Consider the following 23,584-nt stretch of genomic DNA (forward strand, 5'->3'; position numbering starts at 1 on the left):
ATCTACTTTAGGGTTTTATACTGTTACCCATCACCATAATATCTGAGCACCTTTCATGTACAATTAATAGCAAGAGTGAAGTCCCTAGTGGACTTAATAAAGTCTCTGCTTTTCCCTGCTTGGGCTAGGGCTTTTTTTCTTTTTCTTTTGAGGGGGAGGGATGGAGGAGGTGGAAGGAATTTCAGAATAAAAGGGGTGTTTGAATTGTGAGCGTCACTGCTGGTGGAAAGACTCTCTCAAAGAGGAAGTCCTTGCAATGTTCTCTAAAGATGGTCAGACTCTGAATTCGCCTGATATCCTCTGGAAGATTGTTCCACAGCTGGATCTTCTTGACAGAGAATACTTTGTCCCCAGGTCAGAACATGCTTTGTTCTGGGCTTTTCATTTCATTGTGTTTTTAATCTCTCCTCATATTGAAGTGGTTCCGTACCCCTAATCACTTTTGTTGCCCTTCTGTGTACCTTTTCCAATTCTAATGTATCTTTTTTTGAGATGGGGAAGCCAGAACTGCATGCCCCGTATTCAAGTGCATATTCAAGTGTGGGCATACCATGGATTTATATAGTGGCATTATTATATTTTCTGTCTTATTAACTATCCCTTTCCTAATGGTTCCTAACATTAGCTTTTTTTGGCTGCCGCTGCACATTGAGGAGATGTTTTCAGAGAACTATTCACAATGACTCCAAGATCTCTTTTTTGATTGGTAACAGCTAATTTAGACCCCCATCATTTTGTATGTGTAGTTGGTTTTATGTTTTCCAGTGTACATTATTTAGCATTTATCAACATTGAATTTCATCTGCCGTTTTGTTGCCCAGTCACCCAGTTTTGTGAGATCCCTTTGTAACTCTTCATAGTCAGCTTTGAACTTAACTATCTTGAGTAATTTTATATCCTCAGAAAACTTTGCCACCTTACTGTCTACCCCTTTTTCCAGATCATTTATGAATATGTTGAACAGCACTGGTCCCAGTACCCAAGTTCCCTGTAAACTGCGCTGCGAGGGCTGCGCAGGTGGGGAGAGGAGCTCCTCCCACAGCATGGCCCAACCCAGGCCAGCCAGAGCTGCCAGGGAGAGGAGTCCCTCCTCCGGCCTGGCCCAGCCCAGCACCTCTGGAACTGCCGTGGCCCAGGAGAGGTGCCTCTTCCCTGGCCCGGCCCGGCCCAGCCCAGCCCCACCCCGACGGAGCTTCTGCGGCTGGGGAGAGGAACCTTTCACCTGGCCCCGAGCTGCTGCAGTGAGAGAGGGCTGGGGGCAGTCCTCTCTCCCCACCGCAGCCCTGGGGCAGCCCACACCCCAACCCTCTGCTCCAACCCTGAGCCCCCTCCCACATGCCAAACTCCTCATCCCGAGTCCCACCCCAGAGCCCTCACCCCCAGCCAGAGCCCTCATGCCCCCCTGCACCCCAACCCTCTGCCCCAGCCCTGAGCCCCTCCCACACTCCGAACCCCTCGCCCCACCCCCCACCACACATCACCTCCATATTGGTGCACATAACAAAATTCATTCTGCACATGGATGTAAAAAATTGGAAGGAACACTGCTCAGTACAGATTCTTAGGGGACCCAGCTATTTATTTCTGTACACTGTGAAAACTGACCATTTATTCCTACCCGTTTGTTTCCTATCTTTTAACCAGCTACTGATCCATAAAATGACTCCCCTTTATTCTCTGATTGTCTGCTTTGCTTAAGAGCCTTTGGTAAGAGACCATGTCAAAGGCTTTCTGAAAGTCCAAGAACGTTGTATGCACTGGATCACCCTTGTCCACATGTTTGTTGAACCCTTCAAAGAATTCTAATAGATTAGTGAGGCATGATTTCCCTTTACAAAAGCCATGATGACTCTTCTTCAACATATTATATTCATTTGTGTGTCTGATAATTCTCTTCTTTATTATAGTTTCAACCACTTTGCGTGGTACTGAAGTTAGGCTTATCAGCCTATAATTGCCAGGATAGCCTCTGGAGCCTTTTTTAAAAGCCAGTGTTACATTAGCTATCCGCCAGTCATCTGGTACAGAGGCTGATTTAACAATAGGTTACATAGGACAGTTAGTAGTTCTGCAATTTCATACCTGACTTCCAAAACCTCCTCTATTGACACCTCAGTCTGGGACAGTTCCTCAGATTTGTCACTTAGGTATGGGAATCTCCCTCATATCTTCTGCAGTGAAGACAGGTGCAAAGAATTCATTTAGCCTCTCCACAACAGCCTTGAGTACTCCTTTAGCACCTCCATTCTCCAGTGGCTCCAGTGATTGGCAGGTTTCCAGCTTCTGATGTGCTTAAAATTTGTTTTGCTGTTCGTTTTTGTGACTTTTGATAGTTGTCTTCAAATTTCATTTGTTAGCCATGGTGGCATTTTTATTTTTATTTTTTGGTCCTCTTAATATATTTTTTTTAATTTGTAGCATACATTTAGTTTGAGCCTCTGTTATGATGTTTTTAAAAAATTTCCATACATTTGCAAGCATTTCACTTTTGTGCCCAAAATAGGCACCAAAGTAAGTGACCAGATTTTCAGAAGAGCTAAATATATTGAGTATAGAGATGTTTTGAAAATCTGTCCATAGGTGTCTCAATGGGAGCAAATGGGTGCTGATCACCTTTGAAAATCTGGCCTTTATTTATGTGCTCTTCTGAAAAATTGCCTCCGTTTGTGCACTTGAAAATCTGACCCTAAATTCTTCTGAAAAATTTGGCTCTGCAAATAGACTTGGCACTCTATATACCAAAAGGTGCTCAGCATGGGACTAACAGGGAACTGAAGCTCAAGAGTGGTGTGCACTTCTGTACGGTGGTATGGGAAGGCTTGTGTAATGCTCACCTGTACTATGCCTCCCTCAAGTCAGTGTTTTACTCTTCCTTTCATCAGCAGTATGCAGAGGAGAGGAAATCTTGAAAATCCTTGGGCAAAATTGTGGCCCAAGTAAAGTCAATGGGAGTCTTGCCACTGACCTCAATGGGGCCAAGATTTTACCCCTTGATTTTTGCTGAGTCTTCTGGGGCCTCTGAGTAGCTTCAATATATTGCAGAAAAATTAGGGATGGGAGAACCAATTTGGATAAAATAAAAAGAGGATAGAGGAAGCTTGTGGTAGGCCCAAGATTTTGTTGGATCCAGAATCCAATTTGCTTTAATGTATCTCTTCTGCTTCCTTCGCTCTTTCAGACAGAGCCATTTATGTAAAAATACCACAAGAGGGTATTCTCATGGTCTGTCTATCCTAACTTTAACGTAAAACTCGTGAGGGAGCTTGTTATGTATAGTTTCCAATCCAGTTTGGAAGAACCAAGAGGTTCAGATAAATGTGAAAGCCAAACTTTTGGCTGAGTATCCAAACTAAACCCCAAACTTTTCCAGATTCTATAACAGATTTAAAAGTAGCTATACTTGAACAAAAAAACTTCAAAAACAGACTTCAAAGAGAAACTGTAGAACTAAAATTCATTTGCAAATTTAACACCATTAATTTGGGTTTGAATAGGGACTGGGGGTGGCTGGCTCACTACAAAAGCAACTTTCCCTCTCCTGGCATTGACACCTCCTCATCAATTATTGGGAGTGGACTACATCCACCCTGATTGAATTGGCCCTGTCAACACTGGTTCTCCACTTGTTAGGTAACTCCCCGCTCTTCATGTGTAAGTATAATAATGTCTGCATCTGTAATTTTCACTCCATGCATCTGAAGAAGTGGGTTTTTTACCGACGAAGGCTTATGCCCAAATAAATCTGTTAGGCTTGGTCTACACTAAACCTCCAAATCGAACTAAGGTACGCAACTTCAGCTACGTGAATAACGTAGCTGAAGTTCGAAGTACCTTAGTTCGAACCTACCTCGGTCCACACGCGGCAGGCAGGCTCCCCCGTCAACTCCGCGGTACTCCTCTCGTCTAGCTGGAGTACCGCAGTTGACGGCGAGCACTTCCTGGTTCGACTTATCGCGTCCAGACAAGACGCGATAAGTCGAACCCAGAACTTCGATTGCCAGCCGCCGAACTAGCGGCTGGGTATAGACGTACCCTTAGTCTTTAAGGTGCCACTGAACTCATTGTTTTTGTGGATACAGACTAACACGGCTACCCCCTGATACTTGAAACTTTTCCAGGTTCTTCAAGCACTAGGAAAATGCTCCTCTTTCATGGTGTGAAGTGATAGTGTTTAATGTTAACTATTCAATTCAGCAGATACTTACTATCACCATATAATGTTTTAATTGATTCATATGTGCTAAAATTTAACTGTTTTGATTTCACAGGTGCCTGCATAAATATCACGTACAGCCAGTGCCAAATGCTGCCATATAACCACACCACTCTAACATCAGTTCTTTCCATTGTCAAAAGCATTGAAATGGAAAAGTTCCTCAAGTTCTTCAGTTATCTCAACCGCCTCAGCTGTTATCAACACATCATGCTGTTCGGCTGTAGCCTTGCTCTTCCTGAGTGCATCAGTGATGGTGATGACAGGTATTTGGGAACTAAAATCAGTCAGTGATTAGAGCCAATTGTAGCATAATACTGCATATCTAATCAGAACAAAACAGTCCTGAGCTAAGCCTATGGCCTTATCATTGCAAAAATCCTGCCAGTCAAAGCTATTCCTCCAGCATTTCTGCCTAACTAAACTGTCTTCAAGCTCTTCTGTTAGAACAAGCTTAGTATTTTTGCTGGGAAGAAATTAATTAGTGTCACTATAACAGTTTGAATAATTTATGCCACAAGTTAGAACAGAACTGTAATGTAGTCAGGGGTTGCTTTCTTAGCACAATCAATGAAAAAGATATAGTAAGGGAAGCCTAATATATTTTTGTCTTGTGTATTTTATAGTGTACATTTAGCAGCATGTATGAAAAGGGGCAGAGTTAATACTGTTTTAGGAACTTCAATAATAGCATGTCCTGTTTTTTACAATTCATTATGCAACTTTCATATCCCATTCATGTAATTTTGCACTGATTTTCCTTTTTTAAAGGAAAATCATGAGATCATTCATGTTTAATAATGTTGAAAATTAGAAGTGACATAAAGGGGGAAATAGGTTGGTGCCTTTTTTGTTTTTGATAAATATAGAAGGTCTGCAACGTTGTTTTTTGTTTTCCTTTTTACACTAAAAACAAACAAACAAACCAAAAACACAAACCACTTTCTTACTCCTGATTTTTTACATTTGAAATTCAGGTCTTTGTGCCAAGAGTCTGAAAGCCCAATAGTTGAGAAGGGATAGGATGTTTTGATAGTGTTTAAAATTCTTTGGTTTGTGTTAACACCTCTTTAACTTAATTGCCTAATGAATGCTTGAGTGAAAGGATGTCTCAGTTAAAGATTCAGCATTCCTGTTCCTCCAGTTAAGAAGTGAGAGTTCACAGTATACACCTCTGACATTCTGTCCCCAACAAAAAGTCATCCAGCAATACCAGGGAAGGCTATGTTTAACTTTCCTGTCGTGGCCACATTTGCAGCATTTGCTGCGCCATTGGGAGTGGTGCATTATGGGCAGCTATCCCACAGAGCACCTCTTCCCATTCTGGCACTGTGGGTTGTGGGAAGCGGGCGTGGGTGCGGGGCATTCTGGGTCCTGTCCCAACGCCCCGTGATGCATCGCTTCGCATCCCAGAAATCCCTTTGTTTCTGTCCACCTTTGGCGCCATCTTTCAACGGTTTCTGTGCAGCGCGATCTGTTGTCTGCGGGAAATGGAGCCCGAACTGCTGAGGCATATGCTGACTTATCTCGCCAGCACGTCACGTTTGATTGTCGAACTATTCCTTAAGATCCAAAGTGACAGTGAGAGTGAGGAGTCCGATGATGCTATCGAGCCGCGTAACGCGTACGACACGAAATTGCTTGTGGCATTCACGGACATGCTCAGCACCGTGGAACGCTGCTTTTGGGCTGGGGAAACAAGCATCGAGTGGTGGGATCACATAGTCATGGAAGTCTGGGATGACAAGCAGTGGCTGCAGAACTTTTGGATGAGAAAAGCCACTTTCATGGGACTGTGTGAGGAGCTCGCCCCCACCCTGCGGCGCAAGGACACGAGATTGAGAGCTGCCCTGCCAGTGGAGAAGCGGGTGGCTATTGCAATCTGGAAGCTGGCAACTCCAGACAGCTACCGGTCGGTCGCAAACCAGTTTGGAGTGGGAAAGTCGACCGTTGGAATCGTGTTGATGCAAGTTTGCAGGGCCATTAATCGCATCCTACTCAGAAGAACCGTGACTCTGGGTAACGTGCAGGAAATAGTGGATGGCTTTGCACAAATGGGGTTCCCTAACTGTGGAGGGGCGATAGATGGGATGCACATTCCTATTCTGGCACCACCCCATCTAGGATCCGAGTACGTTAATCGGAAGGGGTATTTCTCTATGGTTCTCCAGGCGCTTGTGGATCACCGTGAGCGTTTCATTGACATTAACACAGGCTGACCTGGAAAGGTGCATGACGCACGCATCTTTCGGAACATTTGGCTGTTCAGGAAGATGCAGGCCGGGACTTTTTTCCCAGAGCGGAAGATCACGGTAGGGGAAGTCGAAATGCCCATTGTGATCCTTGGAGATCCCGCTTACCCGTTAATGCCATGGCTCATGAAACCCTACACAGGGAGCCTTGACAGCAGCAAGGAACGGTTCAACTACAGCTGAGCCGGTGCCGAATGACTGTGGAGTGTGCCTTTGGCCGTTTAAAGGGCCGCTGGCTATCTCTGTATGGGAAGCTGGACTTGGCCGAAAACAGCATCCCCGTGGTTATATCCGCGTGCTGTGCCCTCCATAATATTTATGAAGGGAAGGGTGAAAGCTTCACTCAGGCATGGACCTCCGAGGTTGAACACCTGGAGTCTGAATTTGCACAGCCAGAGAGCAGGGCTATTACAGGTGCCCAGCCCGGGACTGCAAGGATTAGGGATGTCTTGAAGGAGCAATTTGAGGCTGAAAACCAGCAGTGATATCTGGTGCCCTGCACGGGAGTGAAGTGCAGTAGTTCCAATCTTTAGGAATCAGTGTTTGCTAAGCAGACTTGCAGTGCTTGTTTATTTCCTGGGCTAAGGAGTCTTTTACTTTATGCAATAATAAAGAATGTTTTCAAAGCCAAAGAATCCATTTATTGAAAGAAAAAAAAATTATTTATTGAAAAGAAACAAGGGGGTGGAGTGGAATGGTACAATCACAGATTCGCGTATGTCCTGTCTGGTGTGCTGTGCAGTGAGTGCTGCACTTCAGGATAGCTATACTGCATGGTGATGGGGGTTGAGTGCAGAGGGTAAGGGTCGTCGTTTTCAGGGCTGGGTGGTGAAGATACTGGTGTTGGAGGCAGCGGGTGGCGTGAAGAACACGGAAGTGGGGAAAGTGGGTTGGAGGTGACAGTGGGGCACAACGGAAAGAGTTTTGGGACAAGGGCTGTGGGGGGGGTGGTGTTTCTGCTTGCGGTACTGCTCCTTCTGCATGGCTACGAGCTCCTGGATAGCGTCTGCTTGGTGCTCCAGGATGCTTATGAGCCGATCCGTGCTTTGCTGCCGGTGCGCTGCATTTTCCTGGCGGATTCTGCTTTCTCTCTCCCTCCAGTTCTGTGCTTTCTCATTCTCTTTAATAGATTGCCGCATCACTTCTTGCACCATGTCTTCTTTGCTTTTTCGCGGTCTCTTCCTGAGTCTTTGCAGTCTCTGAGCAGGCGATAAGAGGGACGGCTGAGGTCTCAAGGTTGATGCAGCTGTATAGGCAAAATGTAACATTTAACAGAGGCAGCATTGTTTATACCAGACAGAGTAATGATTCCCCCCGCACTTAAGGAATAGAAAACACACAGGGTCTACACAATAGCATAATTTTCCCGTCCAAAACAGAGCACACATATCCCACGGGAGCCTCAAAATGGTGAGTAAGGGGGACTGATTTTGTTTCAGGGCTGCACTGTCCTCTGGGTTTCTGTGCCTTGGGGAGAGCCAACAGCTTCAGGGGGCGCCTACACTGAACACTGTCCCAACATTTTCCACAGGAGTTCATCCTGGACGATATCTCGCTGCTGAGGGTGACCTGGGAAGCAAGGGAGGGTCTTCTACTGCAATGCGGCTTCCGCCCTGGCCCATATGCAGCTTGCCTGTGTGCAGCAATGGTCCCCCTGCCCCTCGTGGCAAAGTGGCGCGGACACGTTAGCCTGGCTGGGACAAGGACCACGGTGGCTCTCCCAATAAACCTGGGCAAGCGCATTGCACACGTTCTGGATGAGACATTCAAGGTGATTACCGAGGCCGATTACCGCGATGTGATAAACCACATCAATGCACTATTCCGCATCTAGGCATGCATGCCTAACCCTCCTCTCCCAAAGAGCCCGCACCGAAAAAATTCCTTCCCGAAAAAAAACAGCTTACCAGGAACCTGCTCTTCTGTTTGTCCTCCACCAAGTACCAGCCGCTGCGACTGGCTACCTTCCTCCTGGCTCGAGAAGAGCTCCTGGCTGCATGGCTCCAGGGATTCCAGGGTGTCTCCATCCAGCCCACCACCCTCACTCCTGTTTTCCTCCTCCTTCCCCCCTCCCCACACCGGCTCTGAAGTGTCCATGGTGGTGCTCAGAGTGGAGGTGGGGTTAACCCCAAGTATCGCATCCAGCTCTTTGTAGAATCGGCAGGTCGCGGTGGGAGCACCCGAGTGGCCGTTTGCGTCGCGGGCTTTGCGGTAGGCACTCCGCAGCTCCTTCACTTTAATCCTGCACTGCAGGGCATCCTGGTCATGGCCCCTTTCCATCATGTCCTTTGATACCTTCCCGAAGGTATCGTAATTCCTACGGCTGGAGCGCAGCTGGGACTGTACAGCTTCCTCCTCCCAAACACTGATGAGGTCCAGCAACTCACCATTGCTCCATGCTGGGGCTCGCTTGGCGCGTGGAGGCATGGTCACCTGGAAAGATTCGCTGATAGCACTCCACGCCACGCCGGGCTGAGCAAACAGGAAGGGGATTTTTAAAATTCCCGGGGAATGTAAAGGGTGGGTCACATGGTTGGTTACCTGAGGCCAGGGCAGTAGAGTTTGAACTGATGACCAGAGTGGCTAGAACAGGCATTGTGGGATACTGTCGAATACTTCTGGAGGCCAGTCACAGCTCATTGGGCGGCCACACTGGCGCCGCAGCACTGCAGCGGCAGCGCTGCACTCACTATTCCTCTCGGAGAGGTGGAGTACATGCAGCGCTGCATCCACGGAGATACAGCGCTGCAAATGCCTTGCCAGTGTGGACGGGGAGTGAGTTACAGCGCTGGGGGCGGCTTTACAGTGCTGCAACTCGCAAGTGTAGCCAAGGCCTCAATGACTTGGATGGAGTGGAGGGAGAATAAATTCACACACTATTCTTTGTCTGAAGACAGCTTTCTGTAAGACTGGGGGCTTGTCTACATGGGTGGTTTATCCTGCACTAACTTAAGGGCATGTCTACACTGGCAGAGTTACAGCGCTGGGAGTTACAGCAATGCTCAGAGAGCGTTTAAGGGAAACTGCTGTTGTGTGTTCACACTGTCAGCTGCCTGCGCAATAGCGTGTTCACACTTGCAGCGGTATTCGGAGCTTTGCACTCTGGGCAGCTATCCCACAGAGTACCTCTTTCTCTTCTGCCGCTAAGAGTTGTGGGAAGGTGGAGGGGGTCATGAGGCATCCTGGATCCTGTCCCATGCCCTGTGATGCATTGCTTTGCATCCCAGCAATCCTTGTGCTTCCGTTCGCATTTGGCACCATCTTTCAATGGTTTGTGTATTGTGTGCCCTGCCTCTTTGGGCTGCAGGAATGGATCCCTGTTGACCAGTATGCTGCTCGCTCTGAACAACATGTTACGAATGGCAGTGGCCTTTAAACTACAAAGGCAAGAGGAGTGCGACATTGATCTCGCCAGGTGTAGTAGCTATGACACGAGATTGCTTGTGGCATTCACAGAGGTGCTGACCACAGTGGAACGCTGCTTTTGAACTTGGGAATAGGGTGACCAGATGTTCTGATTTTATAGGGAGAGTCCCGATTTTTGGGTCTTTTTTCTTATATAGGCTTCTATTACCCCCCACCCCCTGTCCCGATTTTTCACAATTGCTGTCTGGTCATCCTACTCGGGGAAACAAGCACTGAGTGGTGGGATCACATTGTGATGCACGTCTGGGATGACGAGCAGTAGCTGCAGAACTTTTGCACGAGGAAAGCCAGATTCATGGGACTGTGTGATGAGCTTGTCCCAGCCCTGCGGCGCAAGGACCTGAGAATGAGAGCTGCCCTGCCGTTGGAGAAGCGTATGGCAATTGCTCTGTGGAAGCTGGATACTCCAGACTGCTACCAATTGTTTGCTAACCAGTTCGCCGTGGGAAAGTTGATCGTTGGACTCGTGTTGACGGACGTGTGCAGGGCCATTAATCACATCCTGCTCGGAAAGACCGTGACTCTGGGCAACGTGCATGACCTTGTGGATGGTTTTGCACAAATGGGTTTCCCTAACTCTGGAGTGGTGATAGATTGCATGCATATTACAATTCTGGCACCAGACCTCCTAGCCACTGAGTATATTAATCTCCAGGGGTATTTCTCAATGGTTCTCCAGATGCTTGTGGATCACCATGAGCATTTCACAGACATTAACACAGGCTGGTCTGGAAAGGTACATGACACACGCCTCTTTCAGAACACTGGGCTGTTCAGGAAGCTGCAAGCAGGGACTTTCTTCCCTGACCAGAAGATCACCATAGGGGAAGTCAAAATACCCATTGTGATCCTGGGTGACCCCACCAACCCCTTAATGCTGTGGCTTATGAAGCCATACACAGGGCAACTTGACAGCAGCAAGGAGCAGTTCAACAACAGGCTGAGCAAGTGCAGCATGACTGTTGTGTGCTTTTGGCCGTTTAAAAGCCCACTGGTGCTGCCTCTATGGGAAGCTGGACCTGGCCGAAGACCATATTCCTATGCTTATATCTGGGTGCTTTATGCTCCATAATATTTGTGAAGGGTGAAAGATTCACTCAGGGCTGGACCGCAGAGGCTCAGTGCATGGAGGCTGAGTTTGAACAGCCAGAGACCAGGGCTATTAGAGGGGTGCAGTGCGGGGCCATAAGGATCAGGGATGCCTTGAGGCAGCAATTTGAAGCCAAAAGCCACTAATATTTGTTGCCATGCTTGGGAGTGCAGTTCTTGTAATGCTAGGAGGTGATTGGTGCAGACAATTCAATATGTGGGTTTAACATAATTGTATGTTGCTTTGCATGGATCTTTTTGCTTTCAATAAATAGAATAAAGATTGCTTTCAAACCAACACAATTCTTTTATTAAACAGCACCAACCGGAGGAGAGAGTCAAACCAAAAAAACCCATCAGCAGTGAGGGGGATGGGGGAAGGGAAGGTCACAGGAGGAGGAGGAGGGGTCCTGGGACGGCTGAAGATTTGTGTATGTCCAGGGATCATATCCAAACTTCTCCTTTGGAGTACAATGCAGCGGTATTGTGCTTCAGCAGGGCCAAACTGCAGAGGGATTGGTGTTGACTGCAGTGGGTAGTGGCAGTCCACAGTGCTGGACTGTGAGGGGGGAGGAGTGGAATGCAGTGAGTATAGACTGGAGCCAGGAGGTTGATAAGGGTGTGTTGGCAGTGTCTGGGGGGAGCATGGGAAAGAGTTTTGCGACAGTAGCTGCAGGGGAGGGCAGGCAGGCGTGGAGCTGCTTGGTTTGAAGAGCTAGTATCGCCTGGAGCATGTCTGCTTAGCGCTCCATAACCTTTAAGAGCCATTCTGTGGCTTCATTCTGGTGTGCTGTGTTCTCTTTTCGGTCCCTCTTCTCGCTGTCCCTCCATTCCTTCAATTCCTGTTTCTCGGCAGCGGAGTGCATCATAACCTCACGGAGAAAGTCCTTCTTAGTTCTTCTTGTATGCTTTCTAATTCTGCACAGCTGTTCAGCTGCTGATAACAAAGAGGGAGACTGGGCTCCCCAGATTATCTCTGTGAAGTTGAAACACAACATTTTACAGAAGCAGTATTGTTTGCAACACAGATTCAGTCATTTAAAACTCAGCCAGTACTCACACACCTGTCACTAACTGGCTGACCCCAGGCAAGCACACATCAGCCACAAGACCCCCAAAATGGTGAGTAGCTGCAGGGGCAGGGTAAATCACTCTTCCCGGAGCCTGCTGTACACTGGGCACGTGGCTCTTGGGGAGAGACAGCACTGTAGGGGGGGACCTGATAATCATTCCTGTCCCCACATTTTCCACAGGATGTGATCGTTATGGAAGATATCTCACTGCCGAGGATCAGCAGGGAATCAAGGGCGGGTCTTCTCCAAGACTGCTGCTTCTGTCCTGGCCCCCCTATGCGGCCCCCCTGTGTGGAAACATGGTTCCCCCCCCCCCCCGTGACGGCACAGTGGCATGGGAAAGTTACTGTTAATGGGGCAAGAAACAAAGCAACTCTGCCGAAGAACCTGCGGCAGCGGATTGCCCAGTATCTTCACAAGAGTTTCCTGGAGATCTCTGAAAGAGATTCCCGTGAAGTGAGGGAGTCTATCAACAGTCTGTTCTGCCGCTCAGACTAGGCATGTGGTGGGAGACAAGCCTGCTTTCTGCAACCCTCCTGCCCCCAACAACTCGCTTCAGCGATTCCCAAAATCAAATCCACTTACCAGGGGCCTCCTCCCCTATTTGCGCTTTGCCAACATCGGACAGCTGTGACTGGCTAGCCTCCTCCGGGGTAGAAAAGAGCTCCTGGCTGCATGCATCTCTGACCTCTGAGTCACATCCCCGTCCAACATTTCCTCCTCCTGGCTCGGTCCACTCTCGACTGGCACGTGAGCCACCGAAGTATCCACAGTAGTCTTCACAATGGAGGTAGGATTGCCGCCGAGTATCGTGTCCAGCTCTTTGTAGAACCGGCAGCTCGTGGGCACAGCACTGGAGCGGCGGTTTGCCTCCCGCACCTTGTGGTAGGGGTTTCGCAGCTCCTTCACTTTGACCCTGCACTGCAGTGTGTCCCGGTCATGGCCCCTTTCTGTCATGCATCGTGAAATATGTCCGTAGGTATAATAATTCCTACGGCTGGAGTGCAGCTGGGACTGCACAGCCTCGTCTCCCCAAATGCTGATGAGGTCCAGTAGCTCAACATTGCTCCAAGTGGGAGATCACCTGGTGCGTGGAGCAAGCATGGCCACCTGGAAAGATGCGCTGAGACCACTGCACGCGTCACCGAGCAAACAGGAAGGGGACTTTCAAAATTCCAAAGAAATTTATGGGGTGGGGATGATGGTTGGTCACCTGAGGGCAGGGCAGTAGAGTTCAAACCGATGACCAGAGAGGCGAGAACAGGCATTATGGGACACCTCCGGGAGGCCAGTCGCAGTGCTATAATTGACCACGGTGTCTATACTGGCACCACGGTGCTGTAGCCCCGATGTAGAAAGCTGTACGCCTCTCGTTGGGGTGGGTTTTTTTTTTTTACAGTGCTACAACTGCACAGTTTCTGCGCACTAAGTGGCTTGGTAGTGTGTACACCTTGGGAGTTACAGTGCAGAAAGTTGCTTTACTGCGCAGAAACTTGCCAGTGTAGACAGGGCCTAAGTTAGGCCTTGTCTACACTACAGAGTTTTGTCGACACAAGTTAGGCCAACATACAGACACTGCTGTAATTAAACCACAGTTGCATGTCCACACAGTGCTCCTTGTGTTGGTGGAGCGCCTCCACAATAGCAGCTCTTGCATCAACACAGAGAGCAGTGCACTGTGAGAAGCTATCCCATTGTGCAACTTACTGCAGCATGCTTTGGAAGGGTTTGCACTTGGTAATATGATCAAACTGACATTGCTGAACACGAACATGAGAAGCCCACAAAAGTGTGTGTGTGTGACTGGGGATGTGTGTGTGTGTGAAAGAGAGACAGAGTGTGTGTGCGGGGAGTGTGTATATGAGAGAGACAGACAGTGTATGTGTTGGGGATAGGGTGACCAGATGTCCCGATTTTATAGGGACAGTTCTGATATTTGGGCCTTTTGCTTATATAGGCACCTCTTACCCCCCACCCCGTCCTGATTTTTCACACTTGGTATGTAACGACACAAACAGCTCCCTCTCCCAATTCCCTACTGTGGCCCAGGGTATGTCTACACTACGAGAGTAGTTCGATTTTAGTTAAATCGAATATGTGGAATTGATATTACAAAGTCGAACGTGTGTGTCCACACTAAGGACAGTAATTCGACTTTGTGAGTCCACACTAACGGGGCAAGCGTCGACATTGGAAGCGGTGCACTGTGGGCAGCTATCCCACAGTTCCCGCAGTCCCCGCTGCCCATTGGAATTCTGGGTCGAGCCGCCAATGCCTTCTGGGTAAAAAAATGTGTAGAGGGTGCTTTTGGGTAACTGTCGTCATCCGTCCGTCACTACCTCCCTCCCTCCCTCCCTCCCTGAAAGCGCCGGCGGGAAATCAGTTCGCGCACTTTTCTGATCAGTGACAGCGCGGACGCCACAGCACTGCGAGCATCGCTGCAGTTGTGGCCGTTCTCAACGCCTCGCAGCTTATCATACACCTTTCCCTGAGGCAGATGCAGAGAAATCAGGCGAGGAGGCTATGGCACCGCCGTGAGGGCCGGAAGTCGGAGAGTAGCACAGAGCTGTCAGAAACCACGAGCCCCAGCGCCCAGGACATCACGGTGGCAATGGGTCATGTGGATATTGTGGAACGGCGATTCTGGGCCCGGGAAACAAGCACGGACTGGTGGGACCGCATAGTGCTGCAGGTCTGGGATGAATCCCAGTGGCTGCGAAACTTTCGCATGCGGAAGGGCACTTTCCTGGAACTTTGTGAGTTGCTGTCCCCTGCCCTGAAGCGCAATGACACCCGGATGCGAGCAGCCCTGACTGTCCAGAAGCGAGTGGCCATAGCCCTCTGGAAGCTTGCAACGCCGGACAGCTACCGGTCAGTCGCGAACCACTTTGGTGTGGGCAAATCTACCGTGGGGGTTGTTGTGATGCAAGTAGCCAACGCAGTCGTTAAGGTACTGCTCTCAAAGGTAGTGACCCTGGGAAACGCGCAGGTCATCATAGATGGCTTCGCCGCGATGGGATTCCCAAACTGCGGTGGGGCTATAGATGGGACTCACATCCCTATCCTGGGACCGGACCACCAGGCCAGCCAGTACATTAACAGAAAGGGCTACTTTTCAATGGTGCTGCAAGCACTGGTGGACCATAGGGGACGTTTTACCAACATCAACGTCGGATGGCCGGGCAAGGTTCATGACGCTCGCGTGTTCAGGAACTCTGGTCTGTTTAGACGGCTGCAGGAAGGTATTTACTTCCCGGACCACAAAATAACTCTTGGGGATGTGGAGATGCCTACAGTGATCCTCGGGGACCCAGCATACCCGCTAATGCCCTGGCTCATGAAGCCCTATACTGGCGCCCTGGACACAGAAAAAGAACTGTTCAACTACTGGCTGAGCAAGTGCAGAATGGTGGTGGAGTGTGCTTTTGGCCGTCTCAAGGGGAGATGGAGAAGCTTACTGACTCGCTGTGATCTCAGCGAAACCAATATCCCCATTGTTATAGCAGCTTGCTGTGTGCTCCACAATCTCTGTGAGAGCAAGGGGGAGACCTTTATGGCAGGGTGGGAGGTTGAGGCAAATAGCCTGGCTGCTGATTACGCCCAGCCAGACAGCCGGGCGATTAGAAGATCCCAGTGGGACGCGCTGTGCATCCGGGAGGCTTTGAAAGCTAGGTTCCTGACTGAGCAGGGTAACCAGTGACTGTTAAGTTTGTGGACACAGAAGCTGAACCTGCCCCCGTTTCTTTACCCAGTTTATGTTGACTATCCTCTCCAGCTACATACCCCCTTCACCCACTTCCCAAGAAATAAAATCTGTTCTGTTTTGTTAATGAACACCGTTGTCTTTATTACTGTTTTCGCGTGAATGTTTTAAACATGGGACGCAGACTGTGGCGGGGGGCGGGTTTAGTGTTCTGATGCTTCTAAACTCCAGGAATGACAGGCTCCGCAGTGGTGGACTGGTTGTTTCAACGGAGCCTGCCAGCACTCCTGGGCGGGACTGCGTGTATGTGTCGGCTAGGTGACTTTCTGGCAGTGGGAGGAGGGTTACAGATCCCCTGCTGCGTGGCTCTGTGATCCAGGATAAGGACCGCTGCATAAGATCAGTAACTGCCCTCCCCCGCCACAAAGTCACAGAGCAACCCCCCCCCTCCCCCACAGAACATGAAAACCACCTCCCAGACTGACCAGGGTAACTAGTGACTGCACTGTGTATGTGTCCTGATGCTGGACCTGCCCCCGCCTCTGTACCCTGCTAAAGGTGACTGTTCTGTCCAATTACCAAGCCCCTTCCCCCCCTTCAGACAGACTCTCCTCCAAAAGAAAATCATGGAAACAGTAATTAACAGAAACGAATATTTTATTATGAACCACACATGAAATGGGGGGGGGGGAACTTGTGTGAGATGGGTAGGAAAGGACTTTTCAAATTTTGAGCAGTCTGCAGGGGTTGACTGAAAGTTTTAACGGCCCTTGCCGCCCCTCCTTCTTTGGACTTTGGGTGAGGGGGGTGTGGGACTTGGTGGCGGGGGAGGGCGGTTAGAGATAGACTGCAGCGGGGCTCTGTCCTCCTGCCTCCGGTCTTGCAGAACATCCACAAGGCGCCGGAGCGTGTCCGTTTGCTCCCTCATTAGTCCAAGCAGCGTTTGAGTCGCCTGCTGGTCCTCTTGACGCCACCTCTCCTCCCATTCCATGATTTCTCGGTGCATTTGGGACAAGTTCTCCCTCCACTGTGTCTGCTGGGCTGCCTGGGCTCGGGAGCAGCCCATTAGTTCTGAGAACATGTCCTCACGCGTCTTCTTCTTCCTCCGCCTAATCTGCGCTAGCCTCTGGGAGTGTGATGCCAGGCTGGGTTGGGAGACAGTCGCAGATGTGTCTGTGGGAATGGGAAAAAGGGAGTGAATTCCTGAGACAGATAAATTTTGTTGTGAACAAAGAACCTAGTCTTTCTCTGTGAACAAGACCATGCACTGCACCTCTCACATGCGCACTCAGGACAAGGTCGAATTTTCGGCCCTCGCCTTCAGTGCCTGGGGTCTTGCACTGCCGATCTGAGAAGCAGGGCAGGACACCCGAACTTCTGTAGCAGGCAAACATGGTAAGCCGTAGACTTGTGGCTGCTTAAAACTTTAATAGTAGCACTGGCCTCCTTTCACATTGAAAGCAATGCCAGTCGCTGCTGGCAGCAATCAGGCTAGCATGAACTCTGCCCCTGTCCCACCCCCTCGCGGCTGTCCCAGGGAAAGATCCCTGTATGCTGCCCCTCTCCCTCCACCGCGTGGCTGTAAAGCAGTCCCAATACTAACATTCCCCTCCCTAATTCAAAGCAGGGCATCATGAGCGACATCACCCTCGTGAGGATCTCAGACAGCGAGAAGGAACGCATGCTTAGGGAAAGCATGCAAAAACCAGGGCCGTATGCTGCCATGCTCTGCCGTGCGATGATCCCAGAATACTTGATTGTGTCGTGGCGGGGAAACGTCTCGTACCATGGGGGACCAAATAAGATCGCCCTACCCAGGAACCTGATGAACAGGCTGGAAAAGTACCTCCATGAGACCTACGAAGAGTTCTCCCATGAGGATTTCGTGTCTATCCCCGGCCATATTGACCGGATATTGGCGTAGGTGCACTGGGACTAAAGAGTGGAGCGTCTTGGGCAGCAGAATCATGAATAACCGGACATTGTTAAATTTTTTTTAAATAGTTGGGACTAAATAGTGAAGCGCCTAAGGCAGAGAAATCATGAGAAACCCTTTGTTAATATTGTAAATATTCCAGTTTTTGTTGCACATAAATGTTTACATGTTTAAAGCACTTTAGGAAAAACACATTGTTAATATTATAAATATTCCAGTTCTGTTACAAATAAATGTTTACATGTTTAGAGCACTTACTGCTTGATCCTTCCCCTGAATCTGTGTCTGGGATAACGGCTGGGGACGGTTGGTAGGGGATCTCTGTAGGGGTGATGAAGATATCCTGGCTGTCGGGGAAATCAGCATTGTAAGCGCTGTCGACTGCCTCGTCCTCCTCATCTCCTTCCTCATCTTCCTCGTCCGCTAACATGTCCGAGGAACCGGCCGCGGACAATATCCCATCCTCAGAGTCCACGGTCAGTGGTGGGGTAGTGGTGGCGGCCGCACCTAGGATGGAATGTAGTGCCTCGTAGAAACGGGATGTGTGGGGCTGGGATCCGGAGCGTCCATTTGCCTCTTTTATTTTTTGGTAGCCTTGTCTCAGCTCCTTGATTTTCACGCGGCACTGCGTTGCATCCCGGCTGTATCCTCTCTCTGCCATGGCTTTAGAGATCTTCTCGTAGATCTTTGCATTCCGTCTTTTGGAGCGCAGCTCGGAAAGCACGGACTCATCTCCCCACACAGCGATGAGATCCAAGACTTCACAATCAGTCCATGCTGGGGCCCTCTTTCTATTCTGGGATTGCACGGCCATCTCTGCTGGAGAGCTCTGCATCGTTGCCACTGCTGCTGAGCTCGCCACGATGTCCAAACACGAAATGCGATTCAAACTGCCCAGACAGGAAAAGGAATTCAAATTTTCCCGGGGTGTGGCTGGTCAGAGCATCCGAGCTCGGACTGCTGTCCAGAGCGTCAACAGAGTGGTGCACTGTGGGATAGCTCCCGGAGCTATTAGCGTCGATTTCCATCCACACCTAGCCTAATTCGATATGGCCATGTCGAATTTAGCGCTACTCCCCTCGTTGGGGAGGAGTACAGAAATCGAATTAAAGAGAGCTCTATGTCGAACTAAATAGCTTCGTGGTGTGGACGGGTGCAGGGTTAAGTCGATGTAACGGCGCTAAATTCGACATAAACGCCTAGTGTAGACCAGGCCCCAGTGCTGCCGGCAGTCGGGGGCGGGAGCTGAGAACAGCCGAGTGCTGCGGGCAGTCAGAGGAGATTATGCACCCTCCCTTAGCTATGCATACCTTCAGCCTCTGGTTTTCAGGAGAGGGGGGAAAAAAATCGACGGAGAACAGCTGAGTGCTGCCGGCAGTCAGAGGAGAAGAAAGAAAAAAAAAAGCGGAGTGCAGCGTCCCGACCGAAGATCAATCGGGACGCAGGACAAATACCTAAATATCGGGACGGTCCCGATTTTATCGGGACGTCTGGTCACCCTAATGCCAGTGTAGCTGGATGCAGAGCATGGGGAGTTCAAAACAGTGAGCAGAGCGGTCATGGTGAGCATTGTGGGATATCCCTGGAGGCCAGTTATCGCGGGGTAACGAATGCAGTGTCTATACTGATGCTTTGTCAATCTAACTTTGCTGCAAAAAGCTCTATGCCTCTTGTCAAGATGGAGTCCGGTGGCACCTTAAAGACTAACAGATTTATTTGGGCATAAGCTTTCGTGGGTAAAAAACCCACTTCTTCAGATGGCTTATGCCCAAATAAATCTGTTAGTCTTTAAGGTGCCACCGGACTCCTCATTGTTTTTGTGGATACAGACCAACATGGCTACCCCTCTGATACTTGTCAAGATGGGTTTATTTTGTCGGCAAAGCAGGAGAGTTTTGCCAGCGGGAGGAGCATTGTGTATACACCTCCACTGTTTTGTCGACAAAGGCTGCCTTTTGCTGACAAAACGGTAGTGCAGAAAAGGCATTAGTCTGGTCTGAAAAAAATGCCTGAGTGCACACAACACAATCCCTTTGAGTGCATTAAGTCTGTATTTATTGCGAACTCTGGAGTCCAATTTCAAAGTGCACTAAGTTTCATGCTAATTGTGGTAGTGCAGTCTAGTTCATTGTGCATGCAATGCTGCCATGCACTAATTTGGCAGTCCTCCAACTGCAACCTCCTATTGCTTTGCGAGCGTGTTACTGACCTATTTACCTGTGTGTCCTCCACTGCTCTGGGGTCAAGTTGACCAGATGTCCCCTCCCCTTTTTAAAATCTGGCAAAGAGCCAGAATTGGGCCATTTGCTCCTGGATTCCAGTATATTGGAACGACAGCAGCCTTCACAACGTGGCTCTGGCAGCCACTTGGAGCCGTGCTGAAACCCTAGATCTCCTTGCCATCTGGGAGAAGCAGCATTGCAGCAAGACAGCCACCACAATAAAGATGTGTTTTTGGACATTGGTAGTCCGATGTCTGCAAGGGGTTGCAAGGGGGCAGGACACCATCCAGTGCTAGATAAAGGGAAAACAGCTCAGGAGAACTTGCACTAAAACCTGGGTTGCCAGGAAACAGTCTGGCCATGGAAAAATAACCTTTCCATTTTTTGCCATAAATATGCCATAAAAATGTTGGCATATTGTGGGGCCATGCGGGTGCCCATGGTGGTGCCACTGGTCTGCATTGGTGACCTCCCAGAAAACACCATCCTAGCCACCATGGATGTAGAGGCTCTCTACACAAACATCCCACACACAGATGGAATACAAGCTGTCAGGAACAGTATCCCTGATGATGACACAGCACACCTGGTTGCTGAGCTCTGTGACTTTATCCTCACGCACAATTATTTCAAATTTGGTGACAATATATACCTCCAGACCAGTGGCACCGCCATGGGCACCCGCATGGCCCCACAATATGCCAACATTTTTATGGCTGACCTGGAACAACGCTTCCTCAGCTCTCGTCCACTCACACCCCTTCTCTACCTACGCTACATTGATGACATCTTCATCATCTGGACCCATGGGAAGGAGACCCTGGAAGAATTCCACCATGATTTCAACAGCTTCCACCCCACCATCAACCTCAGCCTGGACCAATCTACACGGGAGGTCCACTTCCTAGACACCACAGTACAAATAAGCGATGGCCACGTTAACACCACCCTATACCGAAAACCCACCGACCGCTATGCCTACCTTCATGCCTTCCAGCTTCCACCCCGGTCACACCACACGATCCATCATCTACAGCCAAGCACTGAGGTACAATCGCATCTGCTCCAACCCCTCAGACAGAGACCAACACCTACAAGATCTTCACCAAGCATTCTCAAAACTACGATACCCACACAAGGAAATAAAGAAACAAATCAACAGAGCCAGACGTATACCCAGAAGCCTCCTGCTACAAGACAGGCCCAGAAGAGAAACCAACAGAACTCCACTGGCCATCACCTACAGTCCTCAGCTTAAACCTCTCCAACGCATCATCAGTGATCTACAACCCATCCTGGACAATGATCCCTCACTTTCACAGACCTTGGGAGGCAGGCCAGTCCTCGCCCACAGACAACCTGCCAACCTTAAGCATATTCTCACCAGCAACCACGCACCGCACCGTAACAACTCTAACTCAGGAACCAACCCATGCAACAAACCTCGATGCCAACTCTGCCCACATATCTACACCAGCAACACCATCACAGGACCTAACCAGATCAGCTACAACATCACCGGCTCATTCACCTGCACGTCCACCAATGTTATATATGCCATCATATGCCAGCAATGCCCCTCTGCTATGTACATTGGCCAAACTGGACAGTCACTACGCAAGAGGATAAATGGACACAAGTCAGATATCAGGAATGGCAATATACAAAAACCTGTAGGAGAACACTTCAACCTCCCTGGCCACACAATAGCAGATGTAAAGGTAGCCATCTTACAGCAAAAAAACTTCAGGACCAGACTCCAAAGAGAAACTGCTGAGCTCCAGTTCGTTTGCAAATTTGACACCATCAGATCAGGATTAAACAAAGACTGTGAATGGCTATCCAACTACAGAAGCAGTTTCTCCTCCCTTGGTGTTCACACCTCAACTGCTAGCAGAGCACCTCACCCTCCCTGATTGAACCAACCTCGTTATCTCCATACTGATTTATACCTGCCTCTGGAAATTTCCATTACTTGAGTCTGATGAAGTGGGCATTCACCCACGAAAGCTTATGCTCCAATACTTCTGTTAGTCTTAAAGGTGCCACAGGACCCTCTGTTGCTTTTTACAGATTCAGACTAACACAGCTACCCCTCTGATACTTAACAGGTTATGGAGACAGTGGTTACAGGGAAAAAAAGTTTGGTTAGTGTTTTCAGTTTACATGAGGTAGATATGGGCATTGCATGCCCATAAAGATACAAAGACTACAGCTCCTTGCTGATTTATACACATCCTGTAAGATGCATTCATATAGGATAAGAAGTTTACCTTAGGGATAGCATAGCCATGCAGCTCTTAATGGCTTTTCATGGGCTCACATAGAAAAAGAATGGGAGCAGTTATGGTTCTGCACTGATTGTCTGAAGCCTTATTTGTTTTTCTGTGCACTTTCAGCATGTCTGAGACTAAGAAATAGCCCAGGTTTGGTCCAAACATTCTGTGGGATAGCTGCACTCATTGCTTCTGGCACAGCACACAACTCCCTTCTACTCCTGCAGCTCTTCTGGGGGGACCATCTTGGTGAATAACTTCACAGCATATCTCACTGGTTTGCCCTCTGCCTTTTGGAATAATACCATTCTCTGTCTCCTTGTCACCTGCTTCAGTGTAACATTATTGAGAGCCAGGGCAGCCTAAAGGGGATATAGAGGGGATTACTCTCCCGCTGTCTTCCAGATGGCCCTTATTAGCCCCTCTGATGCCATAAAATCACCTCCAAGGCACCGCCTAAATTGCAAAGCCAAACTGGGAATATAATTCCCAACCATCTGGAGCCTGTAAGGCACAACTGCAAATCCACACAGCATATATTGCACATCCATAAATTCCCAATCGAGCCCCCATGCACATGCCACTGACCATCTCTTTAAGTCTGGAAAGAATCTCAGGGAGGGAAAATGAGAAATACGTGTTTAAAAATGCTATCCTAGCCTCTCTGGAATATGAACAATAACTGCTTGGTTTTTTCCCCTACTCTCCTAACCATGGCACCTGCAGCAGCCAGACCCTTAAGGACAGGGTCTTCATCAACAGTTGAATGGCTGGCTAACTTGAAGAGGAAGAAACGGAGAAGTCAGGATGAAATGTTTGCAGACCACATTGCCGAAGCACCCCCCCCCCCCCAATTGAAAACATCAGAGAGAGCTGGAGGCTGTATTTGGGGTCTCAGAGGGAAAAAGACAGGAAGCTCTCCAGAGAGAGTGTTGAAGTGGCCAGAGACAGCATTGCCATGGCAAAAGACACTGTAGAGAAAGACCGGGACATGCAAAAGCAACCCCGGAAGCAATACAGATGCAGAATGCTTTGCTGCAGACAATGTAGTGCCCTCAACCAGGGCATTGCCATTTCTGCAGCCCCTGGATACTACAGGGTACTGGGAACACCAGCATGTGTTCCCCTCTGTCCCCCTGTAGCCATCCTCCCAGATGCCAGTCCACTCCCTGGCCCAAGCTCAGGGCAGCGAGAACAATTGCACCTGCAAGCCCAGCTCTTTCAAGCTCCAACACTCAACACCAGAAGAGAGAAGAACAAGAAGATGCAGAGGCAAGACATATTCTCACCTGTGAACTGGAGACCTCCCCCGACCCACATTGTTTTGTTGTGCCCTCCACTGCAGTGTTTCATTGTTGCTTTAAATAAAGGTTTATTTGTAGTTGTTATATAAA

The 23,584-nt window shown here is 49.1% G+C and overlaps 1 protein-coding gene across 1 annotated transcript in view; it reads left to right on the forward strand.

The window, feature by feature from the left end:
* The window catches only part of CORIN (corin, serine peptidase), a 279,991-nt gene that overhangs the window by 79,259 nt on the left and 177,148 nt on the right, over window positions 1-23,584 (forward strand). Inside the window, exon 4 of the mRNA XM_029910685.1 lies at window positions 4,269-4,479. Coding sequence (XP_029766545.1) covers window positions 4,269-4,479 — 211 coding nt within the window. The remainder of the gene's footprint in view (window positions 1-4,268; window positions 4,480-23,584) is intronic.

Source organism: Terrapene carolina, unplaced genomic scaffold, assembly GCF_002925995.2.
Source record: "Terrapene carolina triunguis isolate 2854851 unplaced genomic scaffold, T_m_triunguis-2.0 Scaffold66, whole genome shotgun sequence".
In the NCBI taxonomy this organism is placed as follows: domain Eukaryota; kingdom Metazoa; phylum Chordata; order Testudines; family Emydidae; genus Terrapene; species Terrapene triunguis.